The sequence below is a fragment of the Micromesistius poutassou genome (assembly GCF_964030765.1).
Source record: "Micromesistius poutassou genome assembly, chromosome: 4".
Classification (NCBI taxonomy): Eukaryota; Metazoa; Chordata; class Actinopteri; order Gadiformes; family Gadidae; genus Micromesistius; species Micromesistius poutassou.
Genome location: NC_140274.1, coordinates 16633851 through 16654510, shown reverse-complemented (window position 1 = coordinate 16654510; position 20660 = coordinate 16633851). Strand labels below are relative to the sequence as shown.

The 20660-nt window shown below is 45.3% G+C and overlaps 1 protein-coding gene across 1 annotated transcript in view; it reads left to right on the top strand.

Moving 5' to 3' along the window:
* gbe1b (glucan (1,4-alpha-), branching enzyme 1b) overlaps positions 1–20660 on the top strand; it is an 85249-nt gene that overhangs the window by 50002 nt on the left and 14587 nt on the right. Inside the window, exons 11-14 of the mRNA XM_084467488.1 lie at positions 3809–3919; positions 4686–4857; positions 14987–15174; positions 19504–19634. Coding sequence (XP_084323614.1) covers positions 3809–3919; positions 4686–4857; positions 14987–15174; positions 19504–19634 — 602 coding nt within the window. The remainder of the gene's footprint in view (positions 1–3808; positions 3920–4685; positions 4858–14986; positions 15175–19503; positions 19635–20660) is intronic.

Here is a 20660-nt window from a genome sequence, read left to right as displayed (position 1 = left end):
GAATGTATGAGAAGGATAAGCAGCTGATTCTGAACAAACTCGTCTTCGAGATGGACGTGTCCTAACGCATTTTTAGTCAATGAAATGTTAACACAACAGTATATATTTGACCATTTAATTTTTGAAATTTTAGGGGAAGCTGAGCTTCCCTTGCAGTCTTAGAGAAATCTCCACTGGTGTGTATGTATGTACTGTATATGTGTGTATATTATCCTGACTGTGCCTAATGAATCCAGAGCTTGTCCACTGACAGCAGGCTTGTAGCACTAAGCATGTTGTGTGTGTGAGTGGGTGCCTCCTTCTCATTAGTGTTGGAAAAGGGGTGTGTCAGCGTGGTTGGCCCGGGTGGATGTGGGTTATCCACCCAGACACCACAACCCCCTACTACTCTCCTATTATCCCCCACAACCACCACCTCCTTCTCTCATCCACCACCTCCTTCTCCTCCGCCCCCCCACCACCTCCTACCCCCATTACATCACTCCTCCTCTCCCTACTACCACCCCGACCTCCTCTCCTCCCCTCACCGCCCCACCCCCCCTCCCCCCTCCTGCCATCACCTCCTCCTCTCCCTACCACTACCATCACCTCCTCTCCTTCCCTCACCATCACCTCCTCTCTCCCCGCCATTAATTGCTCCCCGATGGTGCAAAATGTGAAAGTAGATTGTAGCAGGGTCAAGGAGAAGGGCACAGACAAATGTTGTGCAGAGAGAGAGAGAAAGCGAGAAGGAGAAAGAGAGTTAGCGTCCCCGTCGGGTATTATTGGTTATATGCTTGTCCTGTGTGGTTCTCTCTCATTGGAGCTCTGTGTGTGATACAATGAACCCGGGTGGTTTCTGGCTAGTATCGACCTGCTAGATAGCGCACATGAGATCCGAGAAAGAAAAGCACGTAAAAGAAAGGTTAACACATCCGTTACATCCCACCACGTGTATTAAGCCTGGAGAAACACTAATTTAACACTCATTAAATTTAAATTAATTACAGTACAAACGCAAATATTGGATGGTGTTAAGGTGAGGTTGGCAGGTGAACGCAGAACGATTTCAAATAACTCCTGAGTAAGCCACAAAATGTGCCCGCGTTAAATCCATTCTGATTCTTGACACTGACTAAATGTCAAAGGTGACTCAAGTCGAAGTGGATTTGTTCGAAAAAGTTTTTTTTTCTTTTGTAATATTTTCATCTTCGTTTATATGATTGTCTTGTATTGATTGTCCTTAACGTCCTCTAAACAGCTAAGTAAAGCACTATGAAGTGCCTTAGTGTTAGACGGGTGCGTATAAATATCTCATCCTTGTCTTGTCTAATAGCCAACCTACATTCCTCAAAGTGTGTCAAATCTAGTCATTCCTGGTTTCCACAGACTTCTTCATCTCTATCTCTCTCCATGCCTCATCTCCTATCCTTCTCCCCTTCTCCCCTTACTGCTCTCACTCTACACTCTCTCTCCCTTTCTCCCTCTCCCCCTTTCTCTCGCTAACGAGCTCAGGGCTTCCTTCTCCCTGTCGTCTCAGCCTAAATTGGGTCTTATCCTGGCGTTGAACCCGCCTTCCACCCTGGGTTCCTAAGAGGTCCTCAGGCCACATGTGTGTTGATTAATACAGCAATGATGCATCGAGGAGAGAGGAGGTGAGGAGAGGAGCGGAAAGAGATGGAGGGGGCAGGGAGGTGAAGGTTGCCGAGGAAACGGAGGAGGAGAAGGAGGAACCGTCAGGCTCATGCAGCTGACATATTGATCGCACACAACTTACTCTCTCTTTACTCCCAGGATTAGGGGTTTGGCTGGGGAGCTATATAGAGGCCCTCCCTGGACTGTCAATCTCCTGTCAGAGAGAGGTTCAGGCCAGCGGACCCACGTCTGTCACAGAGAGGGGTAGACCCGTTGCTCATCTCTCCCAGCCTGGGGGGTGGGGTGGGGGGGGGGGGGGGGGGGGGGGCTGTGAGACTAGGGGAGAGGAGGCGAGGTTTTTGGGCAGAGGAGGGTAGGATGAGGATGATGTGGTGGTGGGATGAGGAGAGGAGGTGAAGCGAGAAGGAGGAGGTGGTTGGGAGAGGAGAAGAGAAGGGGATGAGTGGGTGGTCTGATGCCGGCCCTCATGGTTGTGTCGTGTGGGGGGCCTCAAGACACGTGATTTGGCCACCCCTCGTAGAGTCAGGATGGCAAAGCCTTTTTCAAAGCCATTGGATATTATCAGAATCGACTAGTGATTACGTTAGTAACAGCCAATGGGAAGAGACAAACGACCAGTTATCGTTTTAAATGCCATCAACAAGTAATTTTGTCTACCCTTAAAAAACGCAGGCTTGGAACGGTGCATGAACTGTTGGTTTCAGTAGAAATGACTGTGCCGTTCATTTGAGAGGTGTCAATCCATCCAGCAGCTATTATACACATATATATACTCACGGACCTCCCGTCTATGTGAGTGGCAGGTTCCCGCAAGATTTGGCGAGTTTTCAGAGAAGGAGCGGATAATCAGGCAGTAGAGTCTTTATGTGTGTACCCCTGATGTTCCCTATCGCCTGGTTTGGACCACCAACGATGGCAAGGCAAGACTGATCGTCTAGACCAGAAGTGTAGTGTGCAGTCCCCCAACCGACTTTAAAAGTCCCAAAGTGGGCAGGAACCTTAAACTAAACTAATCGTAATCTTGGTCTCCTCAATTAAGGTGAACTCTCTGAAGCAGACAATTTTTCTCATTGCCTAATAAGAGAGTAGGGCTTCATACACACATATACTCTCTTATCTTCGAAATAGCCCAGTGTGAAGGTTTCAGTCGAAGACCTCAGTCCTCAGTTTTGCCACACACTTTGATTGAAGTGAAATGCCATTCTGAATTATTACCGATGTCTAAATCTGTCTTGGTATTTTACACAATTCCCAAGCTGCTACCCACTTTGAGTAGAAGGGTCCTTTAGCAAGGCACTGCTCCAGGCGTTTTTATTAAATCAATAATGCCGATGAGCATTTGTGTGTGTGTGTGTGTGAGGCTGTTGAATGTGTGTGTTTTTAGTAGCGCTACGTTTTTATTAAATTAAGGTGGATGAGAATGTGTAGGTGTGTGTTTTTCGGTGAACGTGTGTGTGTGTGTGTGTGTGCGCAGGGTTGTTAAGGTGTTTTTGGTAGCGCTGAGTGGGTCACGGTGTGGGTGAATGCAACGCAAAAAGGCAAAGCGCTCGGCAATATTTAGAGTCCCCCCGTGTGTTTAGAAAAGCTAAACAGTAGTACGGCCTTTATTTTATGTATCTATTTACCATGTGTTCATTAAACCGCTGGCCTGAATGAACTGGTCACCCTGTCTGCCAGAGGTTCCACCCAAGACACAGCCGTTGACAACCCTCGTTTACTCCTGACCTATCACAGAAGACCCCGCGGCTGGTTGCTTGTCAAGTTCGGAAAGCAGGGTCGACTTTACTGTCGTTGTCTTTTTGTCCCTCCCAGTCTGAATGAACCCTGCTCTGAACTTGGGGGGGGGGGGGGGGGGGGGGGGCTGTTCTGCTGGCAGGTCCTGTGTGCGGTCCTCAGCTGGTCTCTGCAAAGTTATTAAGAACTCAGTAATGGCTGTTTTTAAAAGATGGACGTAACCCTGATGGATAGTGTGGCAGAGGAGCGGAGATGGAGTCGTCAAAATAGAGATTGATCGTGAGAGAGAGAGAGAGAGAGAGAGAGAGAGAGATTTAAATATTGTATATATTACTAACTCTTCCTCACAACACACTTCTCAGTGAGTATGGATCCGTGTCTGGCAGCCGTGGATTGATAGTTTCAGACGCTTTCAATAATCTCTTGTGTTGCCGGGCAGATCCTGAAGGAGTTCAAGGATGAAGACTGGGATATAGGAAACATCATCCACACACTGATCAACCGGCGCTACGGGGAGAAGTGCATCGCCTACGCTGAGAGCCACGACCAGGTACAGACATCACTGAGTACTCTGGGATCTGTAGCTCTTCTACTATTTAGATGTTAGCAGATGCTTCCATCCAAAGCCACTCACAGGAACCCATTTACAGCTCTGTCAAGTCAATTTTATTTGTAAAGCCATAAATCTGAGTTACAGTCTCCAGCCCTACGTCTCCAAAGAGCTTACATTGACACATAATGTTACCCTAACAAGCAACAGTTTAGTAAATTTTAATTGTTAGAAAATAGAAAAGTTGTGGTTGGGTTGTTCCCCAACCAAAAGGTACAATACCCCAATGTCCACAGTCTAGCCTCTAGGCAGACTAAGGTGCCCTGACCCCTAGCTGCTACTTAAACGACGTGTCTGAATTCACTGTAAGTAACTTTGGGTAAAAGCGTCTTAAGTCTAGGTTCCTCATTCCCAGTCTGGGATTAAGAAAGCCAAACCAATAACCCTACCAATCCAATCGTATGCATAAAGGTACTGCGGATCATACCTCATACCTTTTGGCTGGAAGATGAACATCAAACCGCAACACCACTAGATTGGTTTGCCTTAGATGATTCCCTCTATATCTAGGTAAAACACATGCTGTTGCATGCAATGACGCTAAATTGAAGGGGTATTTACAGGGGAGCCGGCACCCTGTTAAACCTGTAAAAGACAAAACACCTGAAAGAGTTTTTGTGCAGAAGTAGTCAGCAGATTTGGTTCCCTGTTGAACAAGTGTTCCTGCCTCGCTGACGCAGCCTCCCCTTGTGTGTGTGCTGCGCAGGCGCTGGTGGGAGACAAGACGCTGGCCTTCTGGCTGATGGACAAGGAGATGTACACCAACATGAGCTCCCTGGTCCCCATGACGGCCGTCATCGACCGAGGAGTCCAGCTGCATAAGATGATCCGCCTGCTCACACAGGCCCTCGGAGGAGAGGGCTACCTCAACTTCATAGGTGAGTCGTCATGGTAACACTGTAACTGGCCCGAGAGAACGCCCGGACAAAGAAAACCGAGACCTGGAGGAAAGTGGATTGTATGGATTAAGTTCCAAGGTTGGTCTTTCGTCAAGAGGAAAACTTAAGTGAACACAGAGGGACCAGGCGTTAATGCTTAAGTGAATCTTACCGTAAAAGCTCAAATTTGAACCCTCAGAGGTCGCATGCTTCTGGATTGTTCTAAATCGGGTTCTTATTTCAGTAACCGTGATAAAATGGCATAGATTACTATGTTGACGATTATATAAGACAAATGACCATGTAAAGAAAAAACTATTTTAAAAGAGCTCTTTAACTCTTGACTCTTTAACTCTCTCTGGGACACGGCCATCAGCATAAACTGCTGCAGAGACCGAGCTCCACCTATCCAAACACACTTCGCCGCCGGTGTCCCTGGTCGTGACGTTCCAATGTGATCTCCAACAATAATGATAGAATCAGTTGTTTATCAATATGACTCAAATCAACACCTGTGCGCGTTTGCTGATACATTGCCCCCTATCGGTCAAAGAAACCAGCATTTGATGATAATAAAAGATAATTATCCTTGTGTCCTTGACCCTTGGCACATCACTTCCTTTAGAGCTAGAGCCTCCAAATTGATAATTGTGGTAGACCTTAATGCCCTGATTCATATTTAAAAAGACAGACGTCTCTATCTGTCTCACAAGTCATTCTGTGCCCACATGAAAGGTGTGGTTGCGTCACTCCCTGTAGCTCTACGACCCCCATGTTAATCATTTTAATCTTTTGAAAATCGTTTGAAAAACTTTTTTGATTGCATTCATGTTTCAAAACCCTATCAATGCCAAATAAAACACAACAGAAACTGTATTTCGCTACGATACATGATTTGGAAAATCAACAAACACCACTAACCACTCGGTGAGTTTCACATTTCTGAAAACAAACGTTTAGGGTTGTTTTAAGGACAGGTTTGTGAATGCCCATAGCCAGGGGCAATTCTAAATGAGCAAATACCCAAGACGGGATCAATAGTCGAAATTTCTGTGTCAACCACTCTATTTCATCTTAGACAAACCAGAAAGGGGGCTCAATGTTCAAAATACCAGAATTGTCCTTTAACATCTGTATTCATCCAATGCTGCCTTCATGGCCTGATCGTAGTTTGAGTAATCGCGTCCTTGAGACCAAAGGCATTTGATTCTTAATCGCATCCCTTCCTTTGTGGGACATTCTGTCTGGCATGGAAATGTTTTTTCAACTGCCAAGGAGCTCCTGTGAGTGAGTTTGCAAATCCAATGATATCGATATTGTTGGTGTTTGACTATTTCGGATGGAATATTGTTCAGATACAATGCAGAGCTGGCCGGCGGTAACTCACAATATGGAACTTCCGCAGTGAGCAGCTAAAATAAACATTTTTTTAACGGGATTTACTCTTACAAGTGAAAGCACATGGCTCATACCTTAAAGATATATCACTCTTACCCTGAAAGTTTGAAGCTCTTACTTTCAAAGTACAATGCACGTACCTTGAAAGTGATGCTCTGTAAACGGCCCTTATACTTTGAACGTCTATGTTCAGCTGATATTCTATTTCTGCTGCTATTTTACCTTTCTGTTACACCTCTTATATCGCTCATCTTATCTCAGCCACCTATAAGCACCTCAAATCGTCCATGAATAATTTTTTTTATATTTGTTCCACGCTTTGCTCTGTCCCCTTTGATGGGTTTATGCTAGCGGTGCCGCCTCTCTGAAGTCAAGGTGGTACACAGCCATGAAAAGTAGTTGACATTGGAGGATATTCACACTACAGAGCCAGGATGAAAGACCCAGACTGCTGCTTTTCAAAACAAAAGCCTCTTCTCCGTCGCGTCTGGAACCGCTTGCTGTTTTCAAGTCTCTCCACCGCGGTGGGGAGGGGAGAGGGGGGTGCATGTTGGGTGGAGGCGGGGCACCTGACTGTACCCCCGCCTGTTGGCTAGGATAATGAAGTGGTAATTGATGGTGTCGGGGGGGGCGACCTTGGCCCGGATGGCGTGTTTGTGTCTGGGAGCGTGTCTCTGATTGGGGGAGGAAAGTGGAGGTAAACACACCGCCAAACCATCCTCTCTCTCTCCCTCTTATCTACAGCATGTTAGCTCCACCTGCTGCTCATGTGTTCCGGAACAATCCAGCACTGTGTGCAGTAACCACGGTAACTGAGGTTGATTTATTTTTTGAGGCACGCCTTAACTGGTGTTGTACATCATATCGGATTAATACCAGTACAGGAATTTGATTTGATTCAAATTTTGAATTTGATTGGTCAAATGATTTTATTTACGTATATAAACAAAATATATTATAAAGGAGATTGAGATGAACGCAAAGGACTTCTTAAACCCAACCCCCTAGTCCTCTTTAAGCCAAGCTAATACTCCCTTATGGTGGGAGAGAATCATTTAAAACATTGCCTTTCTCAGGACCTTCAACAGAGGGTAATCCAATACAAGTTTTCTCTTTCAAATCCCTCGTGGCATTCGCCTCAACAGCCCAACCCTGAGAAATAAACCAATCCCTGGCATTAGATGACACAATAGGGGAGGAAGTGGGGAAAAAGAGGCGGGGAAAGAGATGGGAGTAAATGAGAGATGACATGGCTATGGCCGGATCAATGGCCGTAGAGTCATTTAGGCGGCACCGGGCAATAACAAACAGTTTGAGCGGGAAAATCGATTTGGCAGTTGGCAAGCCGAGGAGGAGCCCGTTGATTGACTCGCGTCTGGTGGTAAACACCGAGCAGTGTGAAGACGAGTGGTCATGTCTGAGAGATAACCGCGGCAAACGGCAGCCTAGTGATGAAACACTGCAGGGTCTGCGCCAGAGTCTGATTTTGAATGATTATTTTAAATTGAGGTTGGGCCACCATTGAGCGACTGCTCTTGGTCAGCTACCTGCTTCTTTGTGGTGGCACTTTGAAACATCCAATAGACCATCTGTCTTCAGAAGGAACTGTGTTTCTAAAGCCACTTTGTTTTTGTCCCTTTGCTGAAGCTCCTTCCGCTGTTGAATTAATGTACATTTTAATATTTTAGAGTCTGTGCTCACATTAACCTTCCACGCTACGAGGAATCAATGTACTGTACTAAGGAACTGTGGTTTGTTGGCAGGGGCATTGTTTTTTTACAACACCACTTTTAAAAACCTCAGGCGACACCAACATCACCCTCAACCCACCACCAAACCGACCATTGATCTCGGCATTGCTGGAATCCCTCCAAAGGAAAACGAATTGATCCTTGGCTCCTACTTGTGCTGCTAATTACTGAGAGGCCGGTGTCACTGTTGGTCCCTTATCTGACACCCAGGGGCCTGCAAGGGGAGGAGAAGGGGGAACCAGGGATGTGTCTGACATCCCCCTCCATGTAAACACCTCACCCCGGCCCTTTATCAGCCCATCGCTGCTCCGATGTTAAGCCAGGCTGCCAACGAGTGCACGCCTTCCCTTCCTATAGTCCTATTTAAAATCAAAAGGGTAAGCTGCATTGTTGTATGGACATTTATTTAAGGAGAGAAAGTGCCCTGGTTCAAAACAGAAAAAACTGACAATGGCATTAATAATGTCCCAAAATGTAAGGTTTAAACTGTTTAATTGTAGAAGAGTAAAGCTAAGACAAAATAGAACAAGGCAATGGTACTAGGAACAGGGCCAGCTAGCAGGGGAAATAGTTGACAGAATCTGCCAAACTTTTTCCACAGTCATTGATAAACACAGTTCCCTTGATGGGCCTGGATAATTACATGGTGTTGAATCAAGAATATCTTTGGAAAAAGATTGGGGAGAAAGTAAAAGTGAGGGCGGTAAGACAGGTCGTCTATTTGTCATCCTAAGTGGCTGGGATAACCTTACAGAGACCTTTTCAAACCCATTTTCACTAATGCTCTTTAAAACTTAAATTGGTGTTGGTCATAATAAGAGATTTGGCGCCAAATATTCTCTATCCTTTCTGCTTATTTGTGTTAAATCAGGAAGGGCTTTGTGGAAACCCTTCTTCGGAGTAGAAAAAAAAAATGTTTAAAAGGAAGCTTTTGTATTTATTGTTGTGGTGAAGTTTAACCAGGATGTTTATCCTTTATAAATAATTAATGATATATTGGTGAAGCACAGTGAACTGAGATACATATACTGATGGTAAGGGGTAGGGGGTGGACATGTGGAGTTAGCATGTAGCTTACATGTAGCTAGAATTGAACTATCCTGTAGCTGGCTTATAGCTCCCTACCTGCTCTCTGCATACAGCAGCCTCTTATTAGCTCGCTACTAGCTCCCTGCCTGCTCTCTACATACAGCAGCCCCCTACTAGCCCCCTACTAGCTCCCTCCCAGGTTTCTACATGCAGCAGCCCCCTACTACCTCCCAGGTCTCTACATTCCTTGACCACAGTGCGTGTCTGAGTCAGCTGGCTGACTGGCTTACTGCTGGCTGCCAGTAGAAAGCCACTTGAAAACTCTTGAGAACCAATCACCATTTTACTATTTTGTTATGTAGCACTTTCCAAGGTTGCTAATTGTGGTACTAGCTGCACAAACGATATTCCATATTAGGTATGGTATTGATTGATGTTTGTAGAAAGAATTATAATAATCCCGCCAGTTATATGTAGCACTTGTATCCAAGGTTGCTGAGTTTTTTTTATTTGTTTTTTTTTTATAATAAAAACTGCTGTACCGAAAAACATACCAAACTGTGACTTAAAAACCAAGGTACGTACTGAATCCTGACTTTTGTTTATCGTTACACCCCTACTCACCAGCTTTCCAGAGAGACTCAAGAATCAGTTGTTTAGAGTTCATGTTTGTACGTCCTGGCATTTAATGTACACACTTATTGTATGTTGTACGTCCTGGCACAAATAAATATTGCTTAACATTGTGTAGCATCTTATCCTGGCTATTATTGTTGTATACAAGAGAATGGGTTACCCTTGCAATTTTAAGTGCTTGGCACTTGTATCTAGGAACATCCTTACTGTACCAACTGCAATATATTGTTATATGTTGTTTCTCTTTCTTCTGATGTACTTATTCGCAATAATAATTATAATAACTAGAAAATGTAATCCCACGCATAAGGGACTACTGTGCATAGAAATGCCTGTGATCTTTATGATCTTTTTGCATGTCGCTTTGGATAAAGGCATCTGCTAAGAACCATAACCATATTTCAGTTAAAATCAGCTGAGGGTTGTATTGAGTTGAGTTATGGTTGGACAGAAATCAGACATTGTGTAGTACAAAGTAAGGTTGAAAATATGTTTTAATAATATGTGAAAATATGTTTTAATAAAAAATAGATTAAGACTTAAAGAAACATTAAATGGCTTAAATCAAGTGAAGGGATTTGAACAGAGTTCAAAAGTCTAAATGGAGTAAACAATGTAAACATGCACACCATTTAAAAAATGAAATGGTTGGAAACAAATAAAGTGACAGCTTAATAAAAAGTGCAAAGCATTGGTTAAAATGCAGAAATGTAAAATTAATTGAACTGAAGAATATGAAAGGTCAAATGTATTGCCCTACACTGCTGAAAAATCGGAAAGGTCAAATCCATGCAGTGCACTGCTGAAAAACCTGGAAGCTGAAATCGAAAACTGACTGACATTGAATTGCATTACCTGAAAAAGCAAAGTGCTGAAATATATTGTTACAAAAGCTGGAAGCTAAACTGTAATACTGTCAAAGCTGGAAGGTAGTAGTAGTAGTAGTAGTAGTAGTAGTAGTAGTAGTAGTAGTAGTAGTAGTAGTAGTAGTAGTAGTAGTAGTAGTAGTAGTAGTAGCTACTACTACTACTACTACTACAGCTAGTGGTACTAGCTGCACAAACGATATGCCATATGAAAGGTATGGTATTGATTGAAAAATCGCCCAATCTGCCAACGCTGCTTGAACGTCATAAAAAATAGTCAAATTGAGTGGCAAAAACTGCCCAATCTGGCAACACTGCCTACACGTCCTTGCGCTCCCCCCTCAGCGTAAATCAATGAGACCAACTGAAAACGAGGCGGACATGGAAGTTAAACTGTGATTAGGAAAAAAGTAAATCAGAAATGTACAACTAGTGCCGTCACGAACATGGGTAAATCAGGTTTATTCTTACATTTACAAACCAAGGGCTTATTCAGTCCGCTGGTATGTACTTTTAGACAAGAAGGCGGTTCTGGACACAGTTAATCAATGCAGTGTCCCAGACTCTCAATATGGAAAGGTTGGCTAGAGGATAGGATGCCGTTTACGCTCAATGAAAAAACATTGTGTCCTCTTTCCCGCACTGGTCATACTACAGTATGCTTGCCACGGTGTTCTCCTAGTTGGATCATCAGACTGACACATTGATTTGGAGACCGCACAACGAACATGCGCCGTGCTAATCTTCCTGATGGAGCATGGCACACAGACCCTCTTACCACCAACAGGGTTGAGTCTGACTTTTAATGCTTTCCTTTATAGCTGAAGTTTCCGCAGCGTAGGAGGGTAATCAACTGTGTAGCTGTCATAAGAGAAGGCAGCCATCCCCTCTCTCTCTGTCTTTCTCTCTCTCTCCCACTCATCCCCTTGTTTCTGTCTAGCCCCCCCCCACCTCCTCCCTCTTGCTATTCCACTTTTTTTCCTCAAATTCTCTTTATCTGCCTCTCCCACTCCCTTCCTTTTCATGTCTAACTATCTCACTCTCTGCCGTTCTCTTTCTACTCTTTCTTTCTAATTCTATCTCTTTGCTTCTCCCACTCTTTTTCTGTCTGCTCTCTCTCTCTCTCTCTCTCTCTCTCTCTCTCTCTCTCTCTCTCTCGACTTGTATTATGCCTCTCGCCCTCCCCCTCTCTCATTCTAATTAGCCCTAGCGTGTGTCGTTGCGGCAGCTAGCAGCCGTCACCTATTGTCTACCGCCTCCTCATCATGCAACATCATGTTTCTGATTAGGAGCCACGTCTGCATCCGTTTGTGCAGACGTTCTCTCGTGGAGGTTCAGGGTGCAGAGTCGGGACGCTCTAGTAGTTATGCGGGTGTTTGACTGTTTAACTGTATGGTTCTGGGTTCGAAACCCCAATGTCAACAGTCTAACATGTAGGCGTCCTTGAGCAAGACACCTTCACTGTAGTGTGTGTGTGTGTGTGTGTGTGTGTTGAAGTGTCATGATGCAATGATTATGTAATATTTATACATTATTCTCTGCCAAGCGATGATTGATGAATCTAGACAGGCTTGTACTGCTGACCGCGGCGCCTATGGAAATGTGGCTGTTGACGATTCCAGTTTAGCAGTTGCCAGCTGTTGAATATAGGGACCACAACAAATGTGACATAAAAACAAATGTTGAATTGCAACATTTGCTCAATTGTAAAAAATAAACACAAAATATTCACTTGAATTAGTTTCTAACAGACACTCATAAAAGTGGCTATGAGACTTTTAGCATGTTTGGTTTATTTTTGCTCCTCTATGCCACTTTTATTTTGAAAAGGCTTTTGTTTTTTTCACCAGTGGCATCGACATGATTGGTTGGTCAGTTGGTTTTGAAAGCTCTTTATAGATACTTGTTTTCTGCTTCCTCTCAAGTATATTCTGTGTATTCCATACAGTCGGTATACAATATGTCTATACAAATTGAGGCCTAACAATAATGACGATATTTGCATCAATTCATTCATTCAGAATGCAATGAAACAAGTTTGCTTGGGTCAGCAGAATGTATCAACACAAACATTTTGGGTAGAAAAGGTTCTGATTGGATGGATACTGCTGACCAAAGCAGCCCGACAGATGTGTCTTGTTCACAGGTAATTTGGGACCACAGTAGTAAATTATCTTTCTGCATTTCAACACTTTTCTTGTCTAGCTTATAGTAAACGGCATTGCCGCTTGTGATAATTTCACTGAAGATGTATACAAACACACACACACACACACACACACACACACACACACACACACACACACACACACACACACACACACACACGATTCCGGTCTTAATCACACACATTTTTTGTTGTTCATTGCAACTGATCTAATTGTAATGAATGAGTAGATAATACTTAATATAATAATATAATAATATAATAATTAAAGCCATAGTTTGACTATGCTCCGCAATTGGACAACTGCAATTGTCCGGTTATAGATGGCGGTAAGTAAATCGATTTATTGGCCGAAGCACGTCATGCCCCGGTACGATAGGTGGCGCTGTATCCATTTCAACTAGTGGTAATAGAGCTACCGACTGACCTCTTTACGTCACTAGCAACAACAAACTCCGGAGGCATTCGAGAAAGATGTTTTCAGTAGACAGCGGTCACCTCAAAATAAAAGTTTTTTTCTTCCAACGCGTTTACGATCTTTAGTCGTTCATTGCGCCGCGGCCGAACTGACGGGGATATTCTCTGATATTATGAATCTTAAAGACTGCGTCGGGTCTCTGACTCTCTGGTACTTCCACAACAAGTAAAGGCGCCTAGTGGGGGTTATCTCGCCCATGGGAGAGAAGGAATTGGGGGAAAGGAACTTTGGCTTTGACTGTCTGAAGTCCAGATTGAACTGAACATGGAGAAGAAAGGGATTGTTGTCGTATGTGGGCTCCGCCGCATAGGTGATCCAAAAGCCAGTCGGAACAATGGGACGTCAGAGAGGAGGGTTTATTTTTTTTCTAAATAAAGGGACGTCAGACTAGTGGGCTGTAGGACCAATGGGAATTTTTCGGGTTATTGAGAGGTTGGAACAATGGAGCATCGGAGAAATGACATGGACCCGAAGTGAATTGACAGCAGTCTACTGAAAACATCTTTCTCCCACCGGAGCAGCCTCTCCGCCGCCCGTCCGTATACGGCATTCCCCCAATTCCTTCTACCCCATGGGCGAGATAACCCCCACTAAAAGACTTTACTTGTTGTGGAAGCATCAGAGAGTCTGAGAACCTGACGCAGCCTTTAAGATTCATAATATCAGAGAATATCCCCGTCAGTTTGGCCGCGGCCGATGAATAAGTAAAGATTGTAAACACGTCGGGAGAAAAAAACATTTATTTAGACAGATGTGCCCGAAGTTACTACTTTACAACCTCGTTGATGACCCACATTTAGAAAAACATGTACTTTTAATTCAGCCTTGGGTGAAATCGAAGCGCAGTGTCTGTGTGCTTCCACCTTTACTGAATGCATGCAATGCGCGCTCCCGCGGCCGTGCATACAATTCTTATAGGGGGTAACTACATTTACCGGCTTCCTCCATCTTTTGCGCCACCTTTTTAAATGAATTGACGTTTCTTGTTTTCCGACGCCGACAACAACGCGACTATCGTCTCCTTCTACTTCCGGCTCACGGCCCCCGGAAAAGACCTTGAGCATGCGCAGAACGCATAATCCAATCCCAATCCGTACATGTACGCTTAATGCAACTAACAGTCAAATAATCTAGGAGTCTTAATTCGACTATGAGAAACCCAATTTGATTAGATTTTAGCTGGACTAAGGTGTAAACATGCATCTTAATAATCCAATCATAGTTGGACTAACCAAATAATTTGACTTTCTTGAGTGTCATGTAAACGCACTGATTTCTGGAGGAGGTGGGGCCCTTACTGGTCCTCATGGGCCCCTGGGACCTGGTATGCACTTATGCCCCCCCCTAAAGTCATCTCATTTAATCTAAGCCCCCTTCTCATCTCAGAGGGGGTTGAGGTCATACTGAATAATCGTTCACCACCAGCAGAGACACACAGCGCCTGGTGGGTGCCATAGCTGTGCAAGGGTCTTGAGTCTGAACTAATGCTTAGATAAACATTAATAAGGAGTGGATTTGTCCCCAAGCCGAGACTCTTTGTGTTCATGTGTTCATTTGGGCGTCATGAATAACTCCTCGCAATTTCCCCCTAATTCTTCAGGTGATGACTTTGCAGATTGTGCCCCTCTGTTATGAAGAGAAGGGGTTCATTCTTTTGCCAATATGATATTCTGATGAAAAGCATCATCGCAAGCACTTACACAGTTACACCTGATACTTAATAGAGCCACCGCCCGGACCTCCGGCTAACACAGGGCTGAAGTCCCTTCTGCAGACTTAGTCCTCCTCCTCTGCTGTGTTGCAGGGAATGAGTTTGGCCACCCAGAGTGGCTGGACTTCCCCCGGGAGGGGAACAACCAGAGCTATCACTACGCCCGGCGCCAGTTCGACCTGCTGGAGGCTGCGAAACACCTGCGCTACACCCAGCTCTACGCCTTCGACCGCCACATGAACCTCTGCGAGGACACGTACAGCTGGCTGGCTGCACCGCCGGTAAGGACTGGGATACTCACACACACACATATATAAATATATATATATATACACGCACACACACACACTCATGCACGCATCCACCGGCCTGGCCCTTGAGTTGTAACTGGAACTGAGGTTTTTCAAAGCAGCTGACCATCCTGACCCTTCAGAAAAAACACACTCTGGAATAAGTGTGTCAAAGTATGATGTGTGTCTGAAAATATCTGAAACAGAATTGCAGTTTGAGGTAGATTCCTCACCCTGGGTCCGACAGTGGTTCCAGCAGAATCTCCCTCTTCTTCTGTTCCCTCCTCTCCCTCTCGCCTCTTCTTAGCCCTCTTCTCTCCTCCTCCTCCCCCTCCTCCTCCTCCTCCTCCTCCTCCTCCTCCTCCTCTGCCTCACGCTTCTCCAATCAGAACCAGTCGCTCCTCAGAGCGCTGGAGATGAATGATGTGAACGCCCCGTTCGCTCTGCAGTCGTCTTGTTTCTCCGGTGGCTGTCAAGGTGAAAACTAATGGATTTAGTTTTCCCTGTCACTGCGCCTCCCTCCTCCTCTCTCCCCCCTCACTCAGGGGAGGAGGAGGTTGGGGGGGAGGGGTGAAGCAGCTCGCTGGATCCCTCTCCCGGGGTGGAGGGGCGACTGGAGCGGCGGGCAAATGCTAATTAAAAAGCGTGTTGCATGTGCGGCGAGGATTGCGACGTGAGCCGCTGTAATTGATAACTTCATCACAGTCACTCAAGTTGTTTAAGGGCTTCATCAAAGCCCACGTTAGACGACGCCCCCTTCACCCTCAGCCGTCTGAAAAATCAAAGATTCTCTGTCAGTCGGCCATCTGTACACCATGCATCTTTGTACCTGTGTACTGTGTACCAGTACGTCCGTGGACCATCTCTCTCTCTGACTCACCCCAGGTAGAGAGACAAGCCCAACTATTCCGCTGTTCCTCTCTGTATTTCAGGAATGTTCCGACGATCAGGTGCAGAGTGGAGCACCGACTCTGCCGAGCTAACGGTGTTTAGTCAGGAAAACTCTTGGTATAATTTGGTTCAATAATACCTCAATGGGTGGGAGGGGCCGAGGGCATCTTTACGGAGATAACGCAGCAGGTCCTGGACCGATAGCAGTGGGCGAGGAGAGAGGGAGAGAGAGAGAGAGAGAGAGAGGTAGAGCGAGCAGGAAAGGCAAGAGAGCGTTTGCTGTTATACCTCGAGGAGTCAAGGTTCTCTTAAAAAGTGCTACGTTAGCATGCCACTTTGAAGATGTGGGCTGCAGGGCTATGTCTGTCTTCAAAGACCAGTGATTTGGACGCTTAGACCCACTAGTGCAGTGCTAGTGACACTGGAGGGAGGGAGGGAGGTGAGGAGGGGGTCCCGCTGTGATGTTTGCGATGCTTCACAAGCTAACTCTTTGTGAAGTCTGGTGGGCATCACCCCCCCCCCCCCCCCCATAGGAACCGGTTCTCTGCGTTCACTGGCTTTCGTCTCATTGAGCAGGCACGTGCAGAGTGCATTGAGGATGCCTGAGCACCTCAGCACACAATAAGTCCTCTCAATGAACCCATACAAAAACTCAATATGCTTACACATACACATGCTTGCCCCTTGATGTCCAAATTGCCCCCTTTGTCCGGGTGTATTCATTTTTGTAGTTTTTAGTTGTTTTGTGAAAGCCTGCCCATGGCCCTTATCAAGAATGATATATATATTTTTTTTTATTTTTTAAGGTTTTTTATTGAAGAGTGAACGGACGGTATGGGAGGTATGGGAGAGAGAGGGGAAGACATGCAACAAAGGACCACGGGCAGGAATCTAACCCGGGCCGCTGCGATCAGGACTCAGACCTTAATGGAACGCACTCTACCCGGTGAACCACCGGGGACCACCATCAAGAAATATATTTAGCACTTATAAATAATCTAGCTATAAATCAAACGACCTGGCTGCCGTCAGTCAGTTTAGGTCACATGATGACCTCTCCTGCCCCATGGGAGTCCCAGCACCGACCATGGGCGCCGCAGACAGACACTCTGTGACCTTTAGACGGCTCGGTTCATTTGTGTTTGATTATGAGAGTTAGATTTATAGTATCAACGTTACACCTCGTCACCTTCAAGTCGTGCATCCGTTATGGTACATCAATTAAAGATGGGGGCTTCATCCCCCCCCTCGAGCCTCTTAGACAGCTGGGTACTTCAAACCGTTTCGCACCAACAGTCAGTCAGTCCGTCAGTCCGTCCCCCTGCAGCACCACTTCTCCTTCACTGACATGACCTCCAACAGGACTGTGTCCAGCCGGAGTCATCATGCTAAATAGTATTTTACGTATGCCGAACTCCTCCAACTGCTGCTGCAGGTCCCTCCTAGGGGAGACACTGCTGTGGCCCTCCTCTGAGCACCCTGCCCTCTAAAGGTCTCTCCGCACGGCCACGCGTTAATGATGTCGGGGCGGACCAAAGTGTTATATCGGCCAAAGCACCGAAGGTGTTCTTATTCCAGGAGCAAAGTGAACCCCACTGTGCACTTCATCTCAAGTGTTGTTATTAATTTAACACATTTCCTGTCTGGGAATTTGATGTTTTTCTTAAATAATTTACAGAGAGGATTTCCACTGGAAGCTACCAATACAATTCGATTCAATCCATCAGTCCCATACACAATCATACTTGCACAAGGAATGCCACCATTAATGACTAAAAAGGAAGTGAATTACTACATTTTTATATCCACCCATAAATCTCATGAAATGGGTCAAGAACTAATTCAATGAATGTGGATTTGAATATTTATGAAATACATACACTGCTTCATAAACGGTCGCCGTATAAAATAAACACATTCAGCAGGTCATTCTTTGATGGGATTAGTTTAATAGAGGTCACTGGGTTTCATGTTTCCGTCACGCTGTGACGGCTAAATTTGAACTCACGAAGGATAATGTAGTCAACGGTTTTGCGCATACATTTAAATTGTATCTATATAAAACAGTGGGGGGGGAGACAGTGATTAACGCAGAGCAAGAGAGAGGTACTTGTCGTCACTCTAGGGCCATGTTGGGGGGCTTCGAAAGACCCCTCAAACACCTGGCCAATCAGAACATTTCTTATCTCCTAGTCCAGCCGTATGAATATTCACCCCTGAATCGGCCTGGGGGGGGGGGGGGGGCAAAGACTAAAAATAGAGAAGAGGAAGTGTGGGTGGGAGGGGGTGACATGATGATCCCTCGCTAATGACATGTTACCACTGCTCTCTAGCTTACTGCCCTTTCTCGCTCTTTCTCTCACTCTCTCTCTCTCTCTCTGTCTCACTCTCCCGCGCTTTGGCTTTCGCACGTTCCCGACCAGTCTCTCTCTCTCTCTCTCTTTCCCTTACTCTGTCTCTCACTCTTTCTATCTCTTATCCACGCTTGCTCTTTCTCTTCATGACGCACACCCTCACGTTCTCATGCTCTACCCCTCTCCCACGCTCTATCCCTACTTCTCCCGACCTCACGCTCAGCTCAGTCGCTTTTGACCATGTCATCTTGTCTCCATCTCCCTCGGTTTCTCACCACCTCCTCTGTTCTTCTCTCTTAACCTCTCCTCATTTCTCTGTCGCACTCAGTCTATCTTTCTATCTCGACCTCTTGCACTTTCTCCCCATTTTCTTTGGCCCATTTCTCCCTCTCTCTCCCTCATTTTCTCTCCTATCCCTCTTTTCCCTGGTCTCCCCCTCTACCCCATCTCTCTTTCTCTTTCATCTTCCCTCTCTCCCTATCTCTCTGCTTTTCCCCCTCTCTCTCATCTTTTCCTCTGTCCCTATCTCTCTTTTTTCCTGTCCCTAGCTCTCTCTCTCTCTCTCTCTCTCTCTCTCTCTCTCTCTCTCTCTCTCTCTCTGTCCCTATTGCTCTCTTCATCCCTCTCTCTCTCATATTTCCCTCTCTCCCGATTGCTCTCTTCATCCCTCTCTCTCCTGTTTCCCTCTCCCGATCTCTCTCTTCATCCCTCTTTCTCGCTCTAATCTTTCCCTCATTCCCTATCTCTCTTCATCCCTCTTTCTCTCATCTGTTCCTCTCTCCCTATGTCTCTCCCCATCTCCCCCCCCCCCCCGTCTCTCTATCCTCCTGTGCAGCTGTGTGTATCAGACAGTGCATCTGGCCGTTCCCCCACCACCTGTCCAGCCGGCCCCACCTACACGCACCCCCACCCCCAGCATTACACATCTCTTTTTATTTCCAGTCCATTTGGACACGTCAGGCCTCTCTAATGTATTGTAATTTAACCACATTAATATACAATTAGGCTGGGGATGATTATTCATGAGGAACACGCTTAAGCGACTGGTTTCCTTTCTATGATTTGGTGCCCGCAGGCGTACGTGAGCACCAAGCATGAAGAGGATAAGGTCATCGTGTTTGAGAGGGCGAAGGTGGTGTTCATCTTCAACTTCCACCCCACCAGAAGTTACCAGGACTACACCGTCGCCGTTGAGGTGTCCGGGAAGTATCCTTTTACCCAGAACATCGTTATTGTTTTTCTTTCTTCTCATTGGTCGGTTTTTGGCACTTGTGTTTCCATTGGTCTGTTTTTGAAATTATTGTAAAGCATGTGATTAGTCGGTTCATCATTTCACTGAGCTGTTTTTGTTTCCATTTATTGTTAATCTTTCCATCTTTAATTGGTCAGTTTTTGTGCCTGTAACATGTCATTGGGCTGCTTTAGTTCAGTTTTGTAAGAGGTCAGTGTTTTTTGGGTCTGTACCCCAAAAAGAAAAATCATCATCCCCAGTCAATTCTTCCCAATTCCAACTTCCAACACTGATCATAGCTTCATATCATAGGTTTCATATTACTGCTCAAATATCACAGAACAAACCATTGAGAGTGAGACAATGTGCTGAAGAGTTTAGCTTGATTAGGTGAAGAATATCCCCAAATCATTGCCGCTCTAAGACATCAACATGATCTCCTTGCCTAGAATATTTTTTGTGCCTCAATTAAATCCTCTGTAAGGCTGAAGAGTTTCAATATTGTGTTAACTAAAACAGTGGCGTCCATATTATTAGTGGGGGTGGAATCCACAGCAGCTATTTAACTGTTTTTGTGAGTTGGCGTTCAAAAGACCAATGTAACTTCTGATCTGAGATAATTCCGACAGTTGTTTGTGTGTCCTGTCCACATGGACAATAAATGATATTGCTTTATGTAACATTTATTTATGCTGTGGGAATAGCAAAGGTAAAGTGAAAATAAATTTGTATTTACGTATTTTGGGGGGTGGGGGGGGAGGTTAATAAAGTAGAGTTTGAGATTCTCCTTCAAAGTAAAAGTCTCCCTTTGTGCTGACCTGGGGGCGGTCGATGAGCTGGACTGTTTCTCTTTGCCATGTAAATGACTCTTGGCAGTCACTGATTCGGAGGGCCGGGCCGGTCGTGTATGTGCTGTTTACAGAGCTGTGTCCGGGTTGTTAGAGACAATAACAAGGACAGAGGCCAGTGATTCAAACCGCGTTTCTTTTCAGTTGGGTGAC